We start from the raw sequence: 15,223 nt of genomic DNA on the forward strand, positions 1-15,223 counted from the left end.
GCCTCTGAACACTGGGCATTATTCTAGGGCCAAAGGGAATCACAGCACCACGACCACGACGGCCTCTGCGGGGTGGCCTGCCTCTGCCTGTCATTTTTTTTTTGATTAGTGGTACTATGCGTGCAAGCTACTGTGACACTGGTGTGACACTGCGCCCTGGCAGGCCCTGAAACGCACACTCGTGAAGGAAACTGACTGCTATTATATTACAGTCCAAAAAGTTTAGGTTTTTTTTAAATGCAAGCCATTGGGACACCGGTGAGTGAGTGGTGGCACTGGGCAGGCCCTGAAACGCACACGAGTGAAGGAAACTGACTGCTATTATATTACAGTCAAAAAAGTTTAGGTTTTTTTTTTTTAAATGCAAGCTATTGGGACACCAGTGAGTGAGTGGTGGCACGGGGCAGGCCCTGAAACGCACACTATGAAGGAAACTGACTGCTATTATATTACAGTCAAAAAAGTTTGTTTTTTTTAAATGCAAGCTATTGGGACACCAGTGAGTGAGTGGTGGCACTGGGCAGGCCCTGAAACGCACACTCGTGAAGGAAACTGACTGCTATTATATTACAGTCCAAAAAGTTTAGTTTTTTTTTTTTTTAAATGCAAGCTATTGGGACACCAGTGAGTGAGTGGTGGCACTGGGCAGGCCCTGAAACGCACACTATGAAGGAAACTGACTGCTATTATATTACAGTCAAAAAAGTTTGTTTTTTTTAAATGCAAGCTATTGTGACACCAGTGAGTGAGTGGTGGCACTGGGCAGGTCCTGAAACGCACACTCGTGAAGGAAACTGACTGCTATTATATTACAGTCAAAAAAGTGTTTTGGTTTTTTTAAATGCAAGCTATTGTGACACCAGTGAGTGAGTGGTGGCACTGGGCAGGCCCTGAAACGCACACTATGAAGGAAACTGACTGCTATTATATTACAGTCAAAAAAGTTTGTTTTTTTTAAATGCAAGCTATTGGGACACCAGTGAGTGAGTGGTGGCACTGGGCAGGCCCTGAAACGCACACTCGTGAAGGAAACTGACTGCTATTATATTACAGTCCAAAAAGTTTAGGTTTTTTTTTTTTTAAATGCAAGCTATTGGGACACCAGTGAGTGAGTGGTGGCACTGGGCAGGCCCTGAAACGCACACTATGAAGGAAACTGACTGCTATTATATTACAGTCAAAAAAGTTTGTTTTTTTTAAATGCAAGCTATTGGGACACCAGTGAGTGAGTGGTGGCACTGGGCAGGCCCTGAAACGCACACTCGTGAAGGAAACTGACTGCTATTATATTACAGTCCAAAAAGTTTAGTTTTTTTTTTTTTAAATGCAAGCTATTGGGACACCAGTGAGTGAGTGGTGGCACTGGGCAGGCCCTGAAACGCACACTATGAAGGAAACTGACTGCTATTATATTACAGTCAAAAAAGTTTGTTTTTTTTAAATGCAAGCTATTGTGACACCAGTGAGTGAGTGGTGGCACTGGGCAGGCCCTGAAACGCACACTCGTGAAGGAAACTGACTGCTATTATATTACAGTCCAAAAAGTTTAGGGTTTTTTTAAATGCAAGCTATTGGGACACCAGTGAGTGAGTGGTGGCACTGGGCAGGCCCTGAAACGCACACTATGAAGGAAACTGACTGCTATTATATTACAGTCAAAAAAGTGTTTTGTTTTTTTTTAAATGCAAGCTATTGTGACACCAGTGAGTGGTGGCACTGGGCAGGCCCTGAAACGAAGGAAACTGACTGCTATTATATTACAGTCCAAAAAGTTTGGTTTTTTTTTAAATGCAAGCTATTGGGACACCAGATATGAGTGGTGGCACTGGGCAAGTGGGCACAGTGTACGCTGTGAGCCTGACACACACGCTGGCAGACAACTAACTGCTATTCAATCTATTACAGTCAAAATTGTATATTTTTTTTAAAATGTACACTACTGTTACACCAGATATGAGTTCACTGGTGTGACACTGTGCTCTGGCAGGCCCTGAAATCCACACGCGTGAAGGAAACTGACTGCTATTATATTACAGTCCAAAAGGTTTTTTTCTGTTAAATGCAAGCTATTGTGACACCAGATATGAGTGGTGGCACTGGGCAAGTAGGCACTGTATACGCTGTGAGCCTGACACACATGCTGGCAGACAACTAACTGCTATTCAATCTATTACAGTCAATTTTTTTATTATATTTTTTTAAATGTACACTACTGTTACACCAGATATGAGTTGCACTGTTGTGACACTGTGCCCTGGCAGGACCTGAAACGCACACGCGTGAAGGAAACTGACTGCTATTATATTACAGTCAAAAAAGTTTTGTTTTTTTTTAAATGCAAGCTATTGTGACACCAGTGAGTGGTGACACTGGACAGGCCCTGAAACGCACACTCTTGAAGGAAACTGACTGCTATTATATTACAGTCCAAAAAATGTAGTTTTTTTTAAATGCAAGCTATTGTGACACCAGATATGAGTGGTGGCACTGGGCAAGTCGGCACAGTAAACGCTGTGAGCCTGACACACACGCTGGCAGACAACTAACTGCTATTCAATCTATTACAGTCAAAAAAAAATTATTTTTTTAAATGTACACTACTGTTATACCAGATATGAGTTGCACTGGTGTGACACTGTGCCCTGGCAGGACCTGAAATGCACACGCGTGAAGGAAACTGACTGCTATTATATTACAGTCAAAAAAGTTTTTGTTTTTTTAAATGCAAGCTATTGTGACACCAGTGAGTGAGTGGTGGCACTGGGCAGGCCCTGAAACGCACACTATGAAGGAAACTGACTGCTATTATATTACAGTCAAAAAAGTTATTTTTTTTTAAATGCAAGCTATTGTGACACCAGTGAGTGGAGGCACTGGGCAGGCCCTGAAACGCACACGCGTGAAGGAAACTGACTGCTATTATATTCCAGTCCAAAAAGTTTAGTTTTTTTTAAATGCAAGCTATTGGGACACCAGATTTGAGTGGTGGCACTGGGCAAGTGGGCACAGTATACGCTGTGAGCCTGACACACACACTGGCAGACAACTAACTGCTATTCAATCTATTACAGTCAAAATTTTATATTTTTAAAAAAATGTACACTACTGTTACACCAGATATGAGTTGCACTGGTGTGACACTGTGCCCTGGCAGGCCCTGAAACGCACACGCGTGAAGGAAACTGACTGCTATTATATTACAGTTCAAAAAGTTTTTTTGTTAAATGCAAGCTATTGTGACACCAGATATGAGTGGTGGCACTGGGCAAGTAGGCACAGTATACGCTGTGAGCCTGACACACACGCTGGCAGACAACTAACTGCTATTCAATCTATTACAGTCCAATTTTTTTTTATTTAAATGTACACTACTGTTACACCAGATATGAGTTGCACTGGTGTGACACTGTGCCCTGGCAGGACCTGAAACTCACACGCGTGAAGGAAACTGACTGCTATTATATTACAGTCAAAAAAGTTTTTTTTTTTTTTTTTTAAATGCAAGCTATTGTGACACCAGTGAGTGAGTGGTGGCACTGGGCAGGCCCTGAAATGCACACTAGTGAAGGAAACTGACTGCTATTATATTACAGTCAAAAAAGTGTTTGTTTGTTTTTTAAATGCAAGCTATTGGGACACCAGTGAGTGAGTGGTGGCACTGGGCAGGCCCTGAAACGTACACTCGTGAAGGAAACTGACTGCTATTATATTACAGTTTAGTTTTTTTTTAAAATGCAAGCTATTGGGACACCAGATATGAGTGAGTGGTGGCACTGGGCAGGCCCTGAAATGCACACTTGTGAAGGAAACTGACTGCTATTATATTACAGTCCAAAAAAAATTGTTTTTTTAAATGCAAGCTATTGTGACACCAGATATGAGTGGTGGCACTGGGCACAGTAAACGCTGTGAGCCTGACACACACGCTGGCAGACAACTAACTGCTATTCAATCTATTACAGTCAAATTTTATTTTATTTTTTTAAATGTACACTACTGTTACACCAGACATGAGTGGCACTGGTGTGACACTGTGCCCTGGCAGGACCTGAAATGCACACGCGTGAAGGAAACTGACTGCTATTATATTACAGTCAAAAAAGTTTTAGTTTTTTTTTAAATGCAAGCTATTGTGACACCAGTGAGTGAGTGGTGGCACTGGGCAGGCCCTGAAACACACACTATGAAGGAAACTGACTGCTATTATATTACAGTCAAAAAAGTTTTTTGTGAAATGCAAGCTATTGTGACACCAGTGAGTGGTGGCACTGGGCAGGCCCGGAAACGCACACGCGTGAAGGAAACTGACTGCTATTATATTACAGTCAAAAAAGTTTTTGTTTTTTTAAATGCAAGCTATTGTGACACCAGTGAGTGAGTGGTGGCACTGGGCAGGCCCTGAAACGCACACTCGTGAAGGAAACTGACTGCTATTATATTACAGTCCAAAAAGTTTTTTGTTAATTGCAAGCTATTGTGACACCAGTGAGTGAGTTGTGGCACTGGGCAGGCCCTGAAACGCACACTAGTGAAGGAAACTGACTGCTATTATATTACAGTCCAAAAGTTTTTTTTTGTTAAATGCAAGCTATTGTGACACCAGATATGAGTGGTGGCACTTGGCAAGTGGGCACAGTATACGCTGTGAGCTTGACACACACGCTGGCAGACAACTAACTGCTATTCAATGTATTACAGTCAGAATTGTATTTTTTTTTTAAATGTACACTACTGTTACACCAGATATGAGTTGCTCTGGTGTGACACTGTGCCCTGGCAGGTCCTGAAACGCACACGCGTGAAGGAAACTGACTGCTATTATATTACAGTCAAAAATGTTTTGTTTTTTTAAATGCAAGCTATTGTGACACCAGATATGAGTGAGTGGTAGCACTGGGCAGGCCCTGAAACGCACACTAGTGAAGGAAACTGACTGCTATTATATTACAGTCCAAAATGTTTTTTTTTTAAATGCAAGCTATTGTGACACCAGTGAGTGAGTGGTGGCACTGGGCAAGTGGGCACAGTATATGCTGTGAGCCTGACACACAGGCGGGCAGGCAGGCAACTGCAATTACATTACACAAAAAAATAAAAAAATAAAAGCAGACTGATGTTCTAGGCCTAAAAAGGGCTTTTTGGGGTGCTGTCCTTACAGCAGAGATCAGATGAGTCCTTCAGGACTGTAGTGAACACTGAATACACTAGCCTAGCTATCAATTTCCCTATCAAATCAGCAGCAGCTACACTGTCCCTCCTCTCACTGAGAATGCAGCTTCACAATGAATGTAAAATGGATGCTGTCCAGGAGGTGGGAGGGTCTGGGAGGGAGGGTCTGCTGCTGATTGACTGGAATGTGTCTGCTGACTGTGAGATACAGGGTCAAAGTTTACTCAATGATGATGAATAGGGGGCGGACCGAACAGCGCATGTGTTCGCCATCCGTGGCGAACGCGAACAAGCGATGTTCGCCAGGAACTATTCGCCGGCGAACAGTTTGGGACATCACTAGTAAACACTGTATTTTCAGAGAAAATACAGTGTTTACATTGATTGATAAGAATACCTCCAGTGGCCGTCACTCAGACGGCCACCAGTGGGACTTCCTATCATGCAGGGCCCTAAAAAGGCCCTGTACACGTCAGACGTATTAAGATACGTCTGACGTGTGCAGGAGAGAGAAGGCACTGTGTGCGCGCCTTCTCTCTCCTGCCTGTCAGCAGAAGAGGGGGGCGGGCAAAGACCGCTAGCTGAGCTGTCAGTCAGCTCAGCTCACGGCCGCGCACACCGCGCGCATGTGCGGTAGTGCGCTCAGGACTTCAGAGGGCGGCATGAATGCCGCCCTCTGAAGTATGTGCGCATGTGTGGCGAAGCCGCGCATGCGCACAAGGGAGCAATGACGCTTCCAAATGGAAGCGTCTGATTGCTCCCTGCTTGCGCCCGCCTATTTCGTCATTTTGATAAAATAGGGGGCGTGGCTTCAAGAGGCTCCCGGCGCTGGAACCAGGTGAGTAAAACTGCTGAAAAATAGAAAGAGAAAAATCAGCGCTAGGTTGCCACACAAGAAAATAGTAATAAGGCTGCAATCCTTAAAGGGGAGTCCCCTATAGTCCCCTAATGGTAAGAAATGATACAAAACAGAACAAAAAGAAAGGTTGCGCCTAAAATATACAGTAAAACATATAAGAGTGTGTATAATAAGTAATATCAAATAATACAATTTAATATCAAATATTAAATGAAATATAAATGAATAATTGGTAATAGTCCAGAACACTTATCATAAGTGATATGTGTTCTGGACTATTACCACTTATTCATTTATATTTCATTTATATTTGATATTAAATTGTATTATTTGATATTACTTATTATACACACTCTTATATGTTTTACTGTATATTTTAGGCGCAACCTTTCTTTTTGTTCTGTTGAGTAAAAACTGCTGCCTGGAGAGTCCCTTTAACCCCTTAAGGACACATGAGATGTGTGACATGTTATGATTCCCTTTTATTCCAGACGTTTGGTCCTTAAGGGGTTAAAAAAATAGGTGGAACAATAAACATTTTTGTTAAGTTTTCGTTAATCATAATATATACTTCTGTATATATACTGTTCTCATTGTTACTTATACGGTGAAAACATAAAGTATTGGTTTCATTTGCTTATAATGATATGACAGAAATATTTAATTACATGATCCCCTTGTGCTGCTGTGTAACGTGCAGGAGGTTATTGTATAGCTTCCTAATATCTTTGAGTCACTGTGACTATGTGCTGATCTTAGCATTCCATATTGAGCAATAATAATCTGCTTCATCCTCAATCTGGGCCTCTGTAATAACTAAATGCCAGGTATTTGTATCAGAATCACGAGAGGCTGAGAATCTACTGCTGATTCCAGGTCCTGGTCTATTGTTTTTATCACCAGTTATACGGAAGCTGTAGATAAAAAGCGGGGCACTACTTTCCTTTAACTGGTACCAGGACACTATGGCAATGCCAGTGTTCATTGTACATGCTAATTTGGCCTTCCCTCCCACACTCACAGACTCTGAAGTCGGCTGTTGCAGCGTAATCTCCTGAGCCAAAAGATGATCTGAAAGCAGAAAGCAAAGATTATTAGTCATGTATTTAACTGCTTGAAAACAGCATTATGTGTATTCTCCATGTACACCTACCGGTGCAAAGACAAACGGTGACAAAAAGAGCAACCCAAGACATGATCAAAAACAGAAAATTTTTACTCTCAACCAAATAGAGTCTGAGATTCAGATCATTCTTCTGAAACTGTTTATAGTGTCTTTAGAAATCATATATTTTCATAAATATGCAAATCAGCTTACAGAGTAGGGAAGGAAAGGATTTGAGGTGAAGATCAACCTCTCCCAGAGAGGAAAGACACAACAGCCACACTTTCCACACCTGATATACAAAATATATATTTGAGAAAATACCACGTTAGCAAGGTATATAATATATATTTGTGGCTGGCTGGCTGGCTTAGGTCCTCACCTTACCTGTTCTTTCAGAGGAGGTGCTGATGGGCCAGTGCAGACTTTTGCTACTCATGTGCAATAGCTTTCCAATGCATTCTTATGGGAAAGCATTGGATTGGCTGAGATTGTCATTTTTGATTATCTCAGCCAAAGAAGTGGATCGAGGGTAGAGTTACTAGTGGATCTGTGCAGCACTGGAGTAAAGGTGAGTAAAATCATCATTTACATAGGCTACACGGCTAAATAGTGATATTACAACTATAGCTACTGGAATGCATGTTTGTCACTATAGTCACTATATTGTCACTATAGTGTTTCTGCACAGTTGCAGACTTGTATTAGTTACACAATTAAAGCAACACTAATGTATATAATGCTATAGATTGCTAGTCACCATTTAGGTAACACCCTGTGAGGAGTAAAAAATAACCATTTTTCCCATGCCATGCTCCTCTCTCCACACCTGAGATTGGCTGAGATTACCAGTGTTGATAATCTCATCAGACGTATCCTCAGCAATTATGTTAAGAACAAAATCCCACTAACTCTTCTGCCTGCCCAAGTCTAGTCTTTTAGTACCCTGTATTTCGGCTATGGACATCCTAATTGTAACACAAACCAAAAGGTTCAACGTCTGGGGGAGAGTGGGCTTGATGGCCAAAAGGATCACATTACTGTATCATTACACATTCTGTTATCTACAATAACGAGTCAGACACTTTGTGTTTTACTTGATGACAGTATTTGTATCTCTTCTCCATTCTCTGCTATTACTGTGTTACAAGCCACAGTCTATGGAACAGGCAATAACTGCATTGCTCTGAGTTTACGTTACAGAAATGTGACTAAATACCAGAGATGTGACATTATAACATATCCCACATATCTCATATGGACTCTTTGACCATGACATTGATTGCTTCAAGCAAACACCAACCATCTAAAAAGGTTTCCATCAATTTTAATATAAAAGAAAATATAGATCCATATAAAAATAACTTCTGATCATACTGTTTTCATTATTTTAAAGGGAAAGGAATTATGCAGTGGATAATATGAAATAATGGGGAAACCCATTATTACGATGGATGTGGAAATAAGGGTACCACCTATTATAATTATTACACATTGTACCTTACATATTTGGGTCAATACGTGTTCAGTTACTTACTCAGTATATGCAAATAGCATTAGTTATTTTTACAATAGCCATAACAGCTAGGTTATCAACAGGCTTTCACACATTTAAAGAGTTTGTTTTTATTTATATTTATTGTCTATTCTTTCTTGCGCTTGATCTCTTTTTGGAGTGGCCTCCATGCTGTTTTTCTATGCTCATAATATCTGCAGTTTGCCCTTATTTGGGATTCTTTTGACGGATGGATTGTGGGTAACTTACATTGGCAATTGAAATTAACTTAGCCTAAGCTCTGCCCATTGATAACGATTGCCAGAGACCACTCTCCGCATGAGTAGAAGTAGCCCCTATGTGTACAACTTAAACTAAAAGTGAACAAAAAAAAAGAATAAAAGAAATAAGGGAAATCATGGTCAAGCAGGATTAATTTAAAAACAAAAAGTGATAGAGTGTAAGCTTGTTTAGGCAGGGCCTCCATTATCTTCCTGTATGGCCAACTTGTCTTGTTGATACTACTTGCTTTTTACCTATTGTACAGCACGACAGAATTTGCTGGAGCTTCAAAAATAATATTATTATAATATTTAGTAAAGAAAGCAATGCAAAATATTCGCCTCCTGTCATTAATAAAATTAGGATTATTAGTACACTAAAGATAGCATAATCTTCAATTGTAACACGTCAAGGTATTAAGGTTATGTGTGGTGCTTTACTGCCATCTATTGGTTGTTGTTGATATAAGGGTGAACTGTGTCTATTTTATCAAATAGTTTGCTGTATAAGCACGTAAATCAGAAGTCAAAAGTGTATGTCCAGAATTAGATCAAAATTTGATGGACCTTCCTCGAGATTACTTTTCTGTAAATAAAAAGGATACTTAATATGTATTTAATATTAATTATTCACTTACTACAGAAATTAAAGTGAAGTTAACATAAGTTACATACCAGAGAAACTGAACATCTTAATCAACATATATATAGCTATAAATACAAAATGGTGCTAAACAAGTCATTATAGATAAACAGCTATACTGTACAAGCAGTGTGCTTTGATAAATAATTAAAGGGATACTATAGGCACCCAGACCACTTCAGCACATTGAAGTGGTCTGGGTGCAGTGTCCCTTTTGCACTTACTGCTTCAATGTAAAGCATTGCAGTTCAAGAGAAACTGCAATGTTTACATTGCCGCACTAAGCCTGTCTCCAGTGGCTGTCTGCCAGATAGCCACTGGAGGTGCTTCCTGGATCCAGTAACTTTTGGTCTGGTAACTGACTCTGGACATCCTCACGCTCTGCATGAAAACATCCAAGGTCCGCTATTTCCCCATAGGAAAGCATTGATTCAATGCTTTCCTATAGGGAGGCCTAATGCACACGTGGCACTCGCCACGCATTGAGGGACGTCAGAGGAGGCGGAGCTGTGACCCAGCACTGAGGGACATCGGCGCTGTGATCAAGTAAGTAAATAAAGGGCTTCTAACATGTACATGATAATGGAAAAACATGACGACTTTCAAAAATCGAGGACGCACCTCTAGTGGCTATCTGTAACTTAGTCAAAATGTAAACATTGGGGGGCAGGACCTGACTGTAAAGACGGCTAGACCTCTTCTCATGGTGCTCTGTGTACTTTAAACAATATGAGCCACTACCTGCGACACCAGGCTCTTTTTCTGGGTCTGACTGTATAACTTATGTGCTTTGCATCAAATGACCGGCTTGGGGTGATCCCAGCGTTCATCAGCAGCTGTCCAAAGAGCCTTCTGCAGTCTGGAGTGAGGCCTCGTGGGTGCTGTGGAAGGGAGAGCCAGCAGATCTTGGCAACATCTTGGGGTTATCCCTGTCCCCACCCTGTTAGCCCTCTAGACCAACCACGGATATGCGGTACCCCCCACAAAAAACAACAGTAAACCTCATGACATACTCAAAATGGTGGATTCTGCATGCCTCTCACTTGATTACCAAGATGCATGTCCAGGCTGGACAAAATCCTCAACGACTTTAGGAGGAAGCTCAGCCTGTACCTGCCCTACAGACCTCACAAGATCACTCATCATAGAGTGTTCCTCGATGGCCTCAGAACTGGCTCGTGGTATTGGGTGCTCATAGAGCGCGCAAGTGGCGGAGAAGGCAGTGTTGGCAGCTCGCGGGGGGTGCTGTGTACAGGCCTGCATTGGAGCTGGGTACTTACTGAGCCAGCAAAGAATGTATCCAACACAATTCAGCAAAAAAGGGAGGGCTGAACCATCTGTAGGCTCAGAACCTACGGTACTTGGCCTGAAGACCAGAACAATCATGTGGGACTGTGTCATACCTATCACGGGCATAGGCTGACGGCCATTCTGACACTTCTGATGCATGTCTTATAACAGCTTGCTCGTTTCCTCAAAGCATTCTATCCCTTTTTATTTGCTCTCCTCAGTTTACACCGCTTGATTCATGTTCTCAGTTATTCTCAGCACAGATTCCAATGACAATGATATATGCTCTGTGGCAGTACCAGCTAGGTTATTCTCCTATTCCTATTATTTCTCTTGAGCTTTCCAGGGTGGAAAAATTGTTGTTTCACAATCTTTAACATGTTTATATTTATGTTGTTGCCTACAAGCATAGTTTAGATTTAAAGTTTGTACATGTGTGCATAGCCTGATTATGTTTTTAGTTTCTTATAAAAGAGGCTAGTCTCATCATACCGTGATTTAGTACCAATGTAACTTCTCTGTATTCTTGTGGATATTTGTCCTTACTCAAATCACTGAAGTTGTCACAGTGCTTGGAGTAACCCTACAAGCACTTTCTTGTATGACATCTGCTACATGGATGTATGTTATCTACCAACTACTTTACATTAATAAGTGCAGTTTATATTAAATGCATTTCACTGTTACAGATGTCTTCAATTGACACATCTTAAGTACATCACAAAAATGGATTCCAGTGAACTGCTAAGGGTATATCATAAAGACAGCAGGTAGAGGATGCAGATAAGTAGGAGGTTCCATGGCAAGACTTACCCCTTCAAGGGATTTGTCATCCACAAATAGTGGAACAGCTGCCACCAGCCCCATCTGTAGCCTGTTAAGGTTCAATCAAAAATACTTTTCTCTCTAAATAAGGGTTTTGAGATTTTAGCTGAACTTAGCAAGGTGAATTGTTAGTGTAGGTTAATTGTTCCTAAGAGGTTTGCCTTGCCCCGATAAATACAGATACTATTAGTCTATACACACATGTACACTAAGCCCCTATACACTCATTACCACTTCTATGCACACATATGCACTTCAACCACTATAAGCTTACACACAATACAGCTTCTAGATACAGACCCAATGCAACCCCCTTCAGCTCCTAGATACACACACACACAGTACAGGTCCTGCACACAACAACAGACCCCTTTGCACACAAAAACAGACCCCTTTGCACACACTACAACAGTTTACTCTGCACACTGCGTAGCATAGTAGTTAGGTGTTTGAAGGCATTGCAGAAACAGTCTGTGAGGAAATGGAGGCTCACACGATTATCAGGAGAGAGTGTTCAGTAACTGTTTGCCATTTTATTCAAAACTGCTATTTTGTTTACAGCTGTCTGTCTCCTTAGAAGTCCTTGGAATTATTTTTTGCTGACACAGAACTTCTGGATTTTTTGCTTACTCCTTTTTTACTTGTTTTCCTAACAGTTTGTCTTGTCTTGCGTGAGTCTTGAGGAAATTTAGATAAGGCTACATCTTGTACAGAACATCCTTGCCAGACCTAACGCCCACGAAGATTTTTTTGCATGAACTACCAGAGTATAATCAATCATGTATGCTTCATTGTTTAGAACTCGTTAGTCATACTAATTATAATATTATAACCATTATACTGATTGTGGGAATGCCCAAAACAAAATTTCCTATCCCGCTGCTGATCACAGCAACCCCATCAATTAAAGCTTATCTATCAAAACAACCCAGCAGTCACTAACAAGCTTGTGGTATTTGTGTAAAAAAGTGAGACCCTACCACAAAGAAGATTAGTCATGGTTTTCTTCAATATAAATATATATAGATATATTTTTAGCTTTTATTGGAGACCTAATGTGGCTCATCCTCTTTCTTATAAATCAACAGAATGTTCTTATCCACAAAAATATATCAAGATTAAAGATATATATTTATGACAGCTATTATGAGAAAAGAAAGAGAAGGATTTTTTTTTCATGTTTCATAAATGATTTTTTTTATTTTTTGAAAATGTAATGAAATTATTGTAATTAATGGGATCAGCTGTGTATCTTTATAAGCATTCCAGAAAAACACTGTTTGACTATATGATTACTGTTTGCAAGAATATTACTCGGCTTTTGATGTGTCAATTGAAGACATCTGTAACATTGAAATGCATTTAATATAAACTGCACAGATTTATTGTAAAGCAGTTGGTAGATAACAGATATCCATGTAGCAGATGTCATACAAGAAAGTGCTTGTAGGGTTACTCCAAGCATTGTGACAACCTCAGTGATTTGAAGTGGTCATGGTGTATGGAGTCTGTATGTGCAGTGTTTCACTATAAAACGTTGCATATACAGAGTTCAACCCCTTTCTTGCCAGAGTTCCACCTCCAGCAGCACTATTGAGACGTAGTGATGTCGCGAACATAAAATTTTCCGTTTGCGAACGGCGAACACAAACTTCCGCAAATGTTCACGAATGAGCGAACCGGGCGAACCGCCATAGACTTCAATAGGCAGGCGAATTTTAAAACCCACAGGGACTCTTTCTGGCCACAATAGTGATGGAAAAGTTGTTTCAAGGGGACTAACACCTGGAATGTGGCATGCTGGAGGGGTATCCATGGCAAAACTCCCATGGAAAATTACATAGTTGATGCAGAGTCTGGTTTTAATCCATAAAGGGCATAAATCACCTAACATTCCTAAATTGTTTGGAATAACGTGCTTTAAAACATCAGGTATGATGTTGTATCAATCAGGTAGTGTAAGGGTTATGCCCGCTTCACAGTGACAGACCAAACTCCCCGTTTAACGCACCGCAAACAACTGCAAACAGTCCATTTGCAAAACCGCAAACTCCCCATTTGCACAAGGTTGGATACCAAGCTAGCCATGTCCCGTTCCTTGTCCTCACTGATGTCATTGAAGGTCTCTTCCTCCACCCAGCCACGTACAACACCAAGGGTCCCCGAAAGGTGACAACAAGCCCCCTGTATTTTTTTTTAATGTACACTACTGTTACACCAGATATGAGTTGCACTGGTGTGACACTGTGCCCTGGCAGTCCCTGAAATGCACATGTGTGAAGGAAACTGACTGCTATTATATTACAGTCAAAAAAAAATTATTATTTTTTTTTTTTTAAATGCAAGCTATTGTGAAACCAGATAAGAGTGGTGGCACTGCGCAAGTGGGCACAGTATACGCTGTGAGCCTGACACACACACTGGCAGGCAGGCAACTGCAATTAGATTACACAGGGAAAAAAAAGCAGCAGCCCTAAAAAGGGCTTTTTGGGGTGCTGTCCTTACAGCAGAGATCAGATGAGTCCTTCAGGACTGTAGTGGACACTGAATACACTAGCCTAGCTATCGATTTCCCTATTAAATCAGCAGCAGCTACACTGTCCCTCCTCTCACTAAGAATGCAGCTTCCGGGGGGCGGGGCCTAGCTGTCATGGAGGAAAGACGCACTTCGTGTGAGCTCCCTCAATATCTCACTTTAAGCAGCTATCAACAAGCGAATTTCACCCCAGAAGGGGATGACCCAGCAATGTTGCTCCTACCTGACCGACCCGACATGCTTAATAGCGGTAAGCAACTCGACAGAGTCTTACTTACCTCCGCGTGGCAAGTGTGGCCTGGTGCTCACCGGGCGGGAGAGGCGGCCGATCTCCCGATCCTGGGATGCCCAGGCCCACCGGGATACCGGGAAATTTCCCGATGGGCCGTCGGCACCTGGGGCCGGGCAGACACCTGGGTCTTCTGGAGGCTGCTGGGGCACCCGTGCTGGCGGCCGCTGGCTGGGGGAGGTCTTCTGGCAGCTGCTGGGGGAGCTGCGCTGTCTCTGCTCCCCAGCGTGCAGCTTAATGAGACCGGGGCCGAAATATGACGTCATATTACGGCCCCGATCTCATTCAGCAGCGCGCAAGGGCGGGAAAGCAGAGCCAGCGTAGCTCCCCCAGCGGCCGCCAGAAGACCTCCCCCAGCCAGCGGCCGCCAGCAGACCTCCCCCAGCGGCCGCCAGCACGGGTGCCCCAGCAGCCTCCAGCACAGACAGCCACTGCACGCCCCCTGGCAGTTAGGAGTTATGTGTGTCAGTGTGAGTTTGTCTGTCTGTCATGGTGTGTCTGTCTGTCTGTGCCATGGTGTCTGTCTGGTGTGTGTGTGTCTGTCTGTCATGGAGTGTGTGTGTGTGTGTGTGTGTGTGTGAATGTCTGTGTCATGGTGTGTCTGTCTGTCTGTCTGTGCCATGGTGTCTGTGTGTGTGTGTGTATCTGTCTGTCTGTCTGTGTCATGGTGTGTTTGTGTGTCTGTCCGTCATGGTGTGTCTGTCCGTCATGGTGTGTGTGTCTGTGTCATG

The 15,223-nt window shown here is 42.1% G+C and overlaps 1 protein-coding gene and 1 gene segment (V, D, J or C); both read right to left on the reverse strand.

Moving 5' to 3' along the window:
- Nucleotides 1–15,223, reverse strand: part of CHCHD10 (coiled-coil-helix-coiled-coil-helix domain containing 10) — a 214,100-nt gene that overhangs the window by 146,702 nt on the left and 52,175 nt on the right. The gene's annotated exons all lie outside the window — the stretch shown is intronic.
- LOC134612043 (immunoglobulin lambda variable 5-39-like) lies at nt 6,771–7,224 on the reverse strand. The segment is given in 2 exon segments: nt 6,771–7,099; nt 7,182–7,224. Coding segments are annotated over 2 exon segments (372 nt in total).

This window comes from Pelobates fuscus, chromosome 5 (genome assembly GCF_036172605.1).
Source record: "Pelobates fuscus isolate aPelFus1 chromosome 5, aPelFus1.pri, whole genome shotgun sequence".
Classification (NCBI taxonomy): domain Eukaryota; kingdom Metazoa; phylum Chordata; class Amphibia; order Anura; family Pelobatidae; genus Pelobates; species Pelobates fuscus.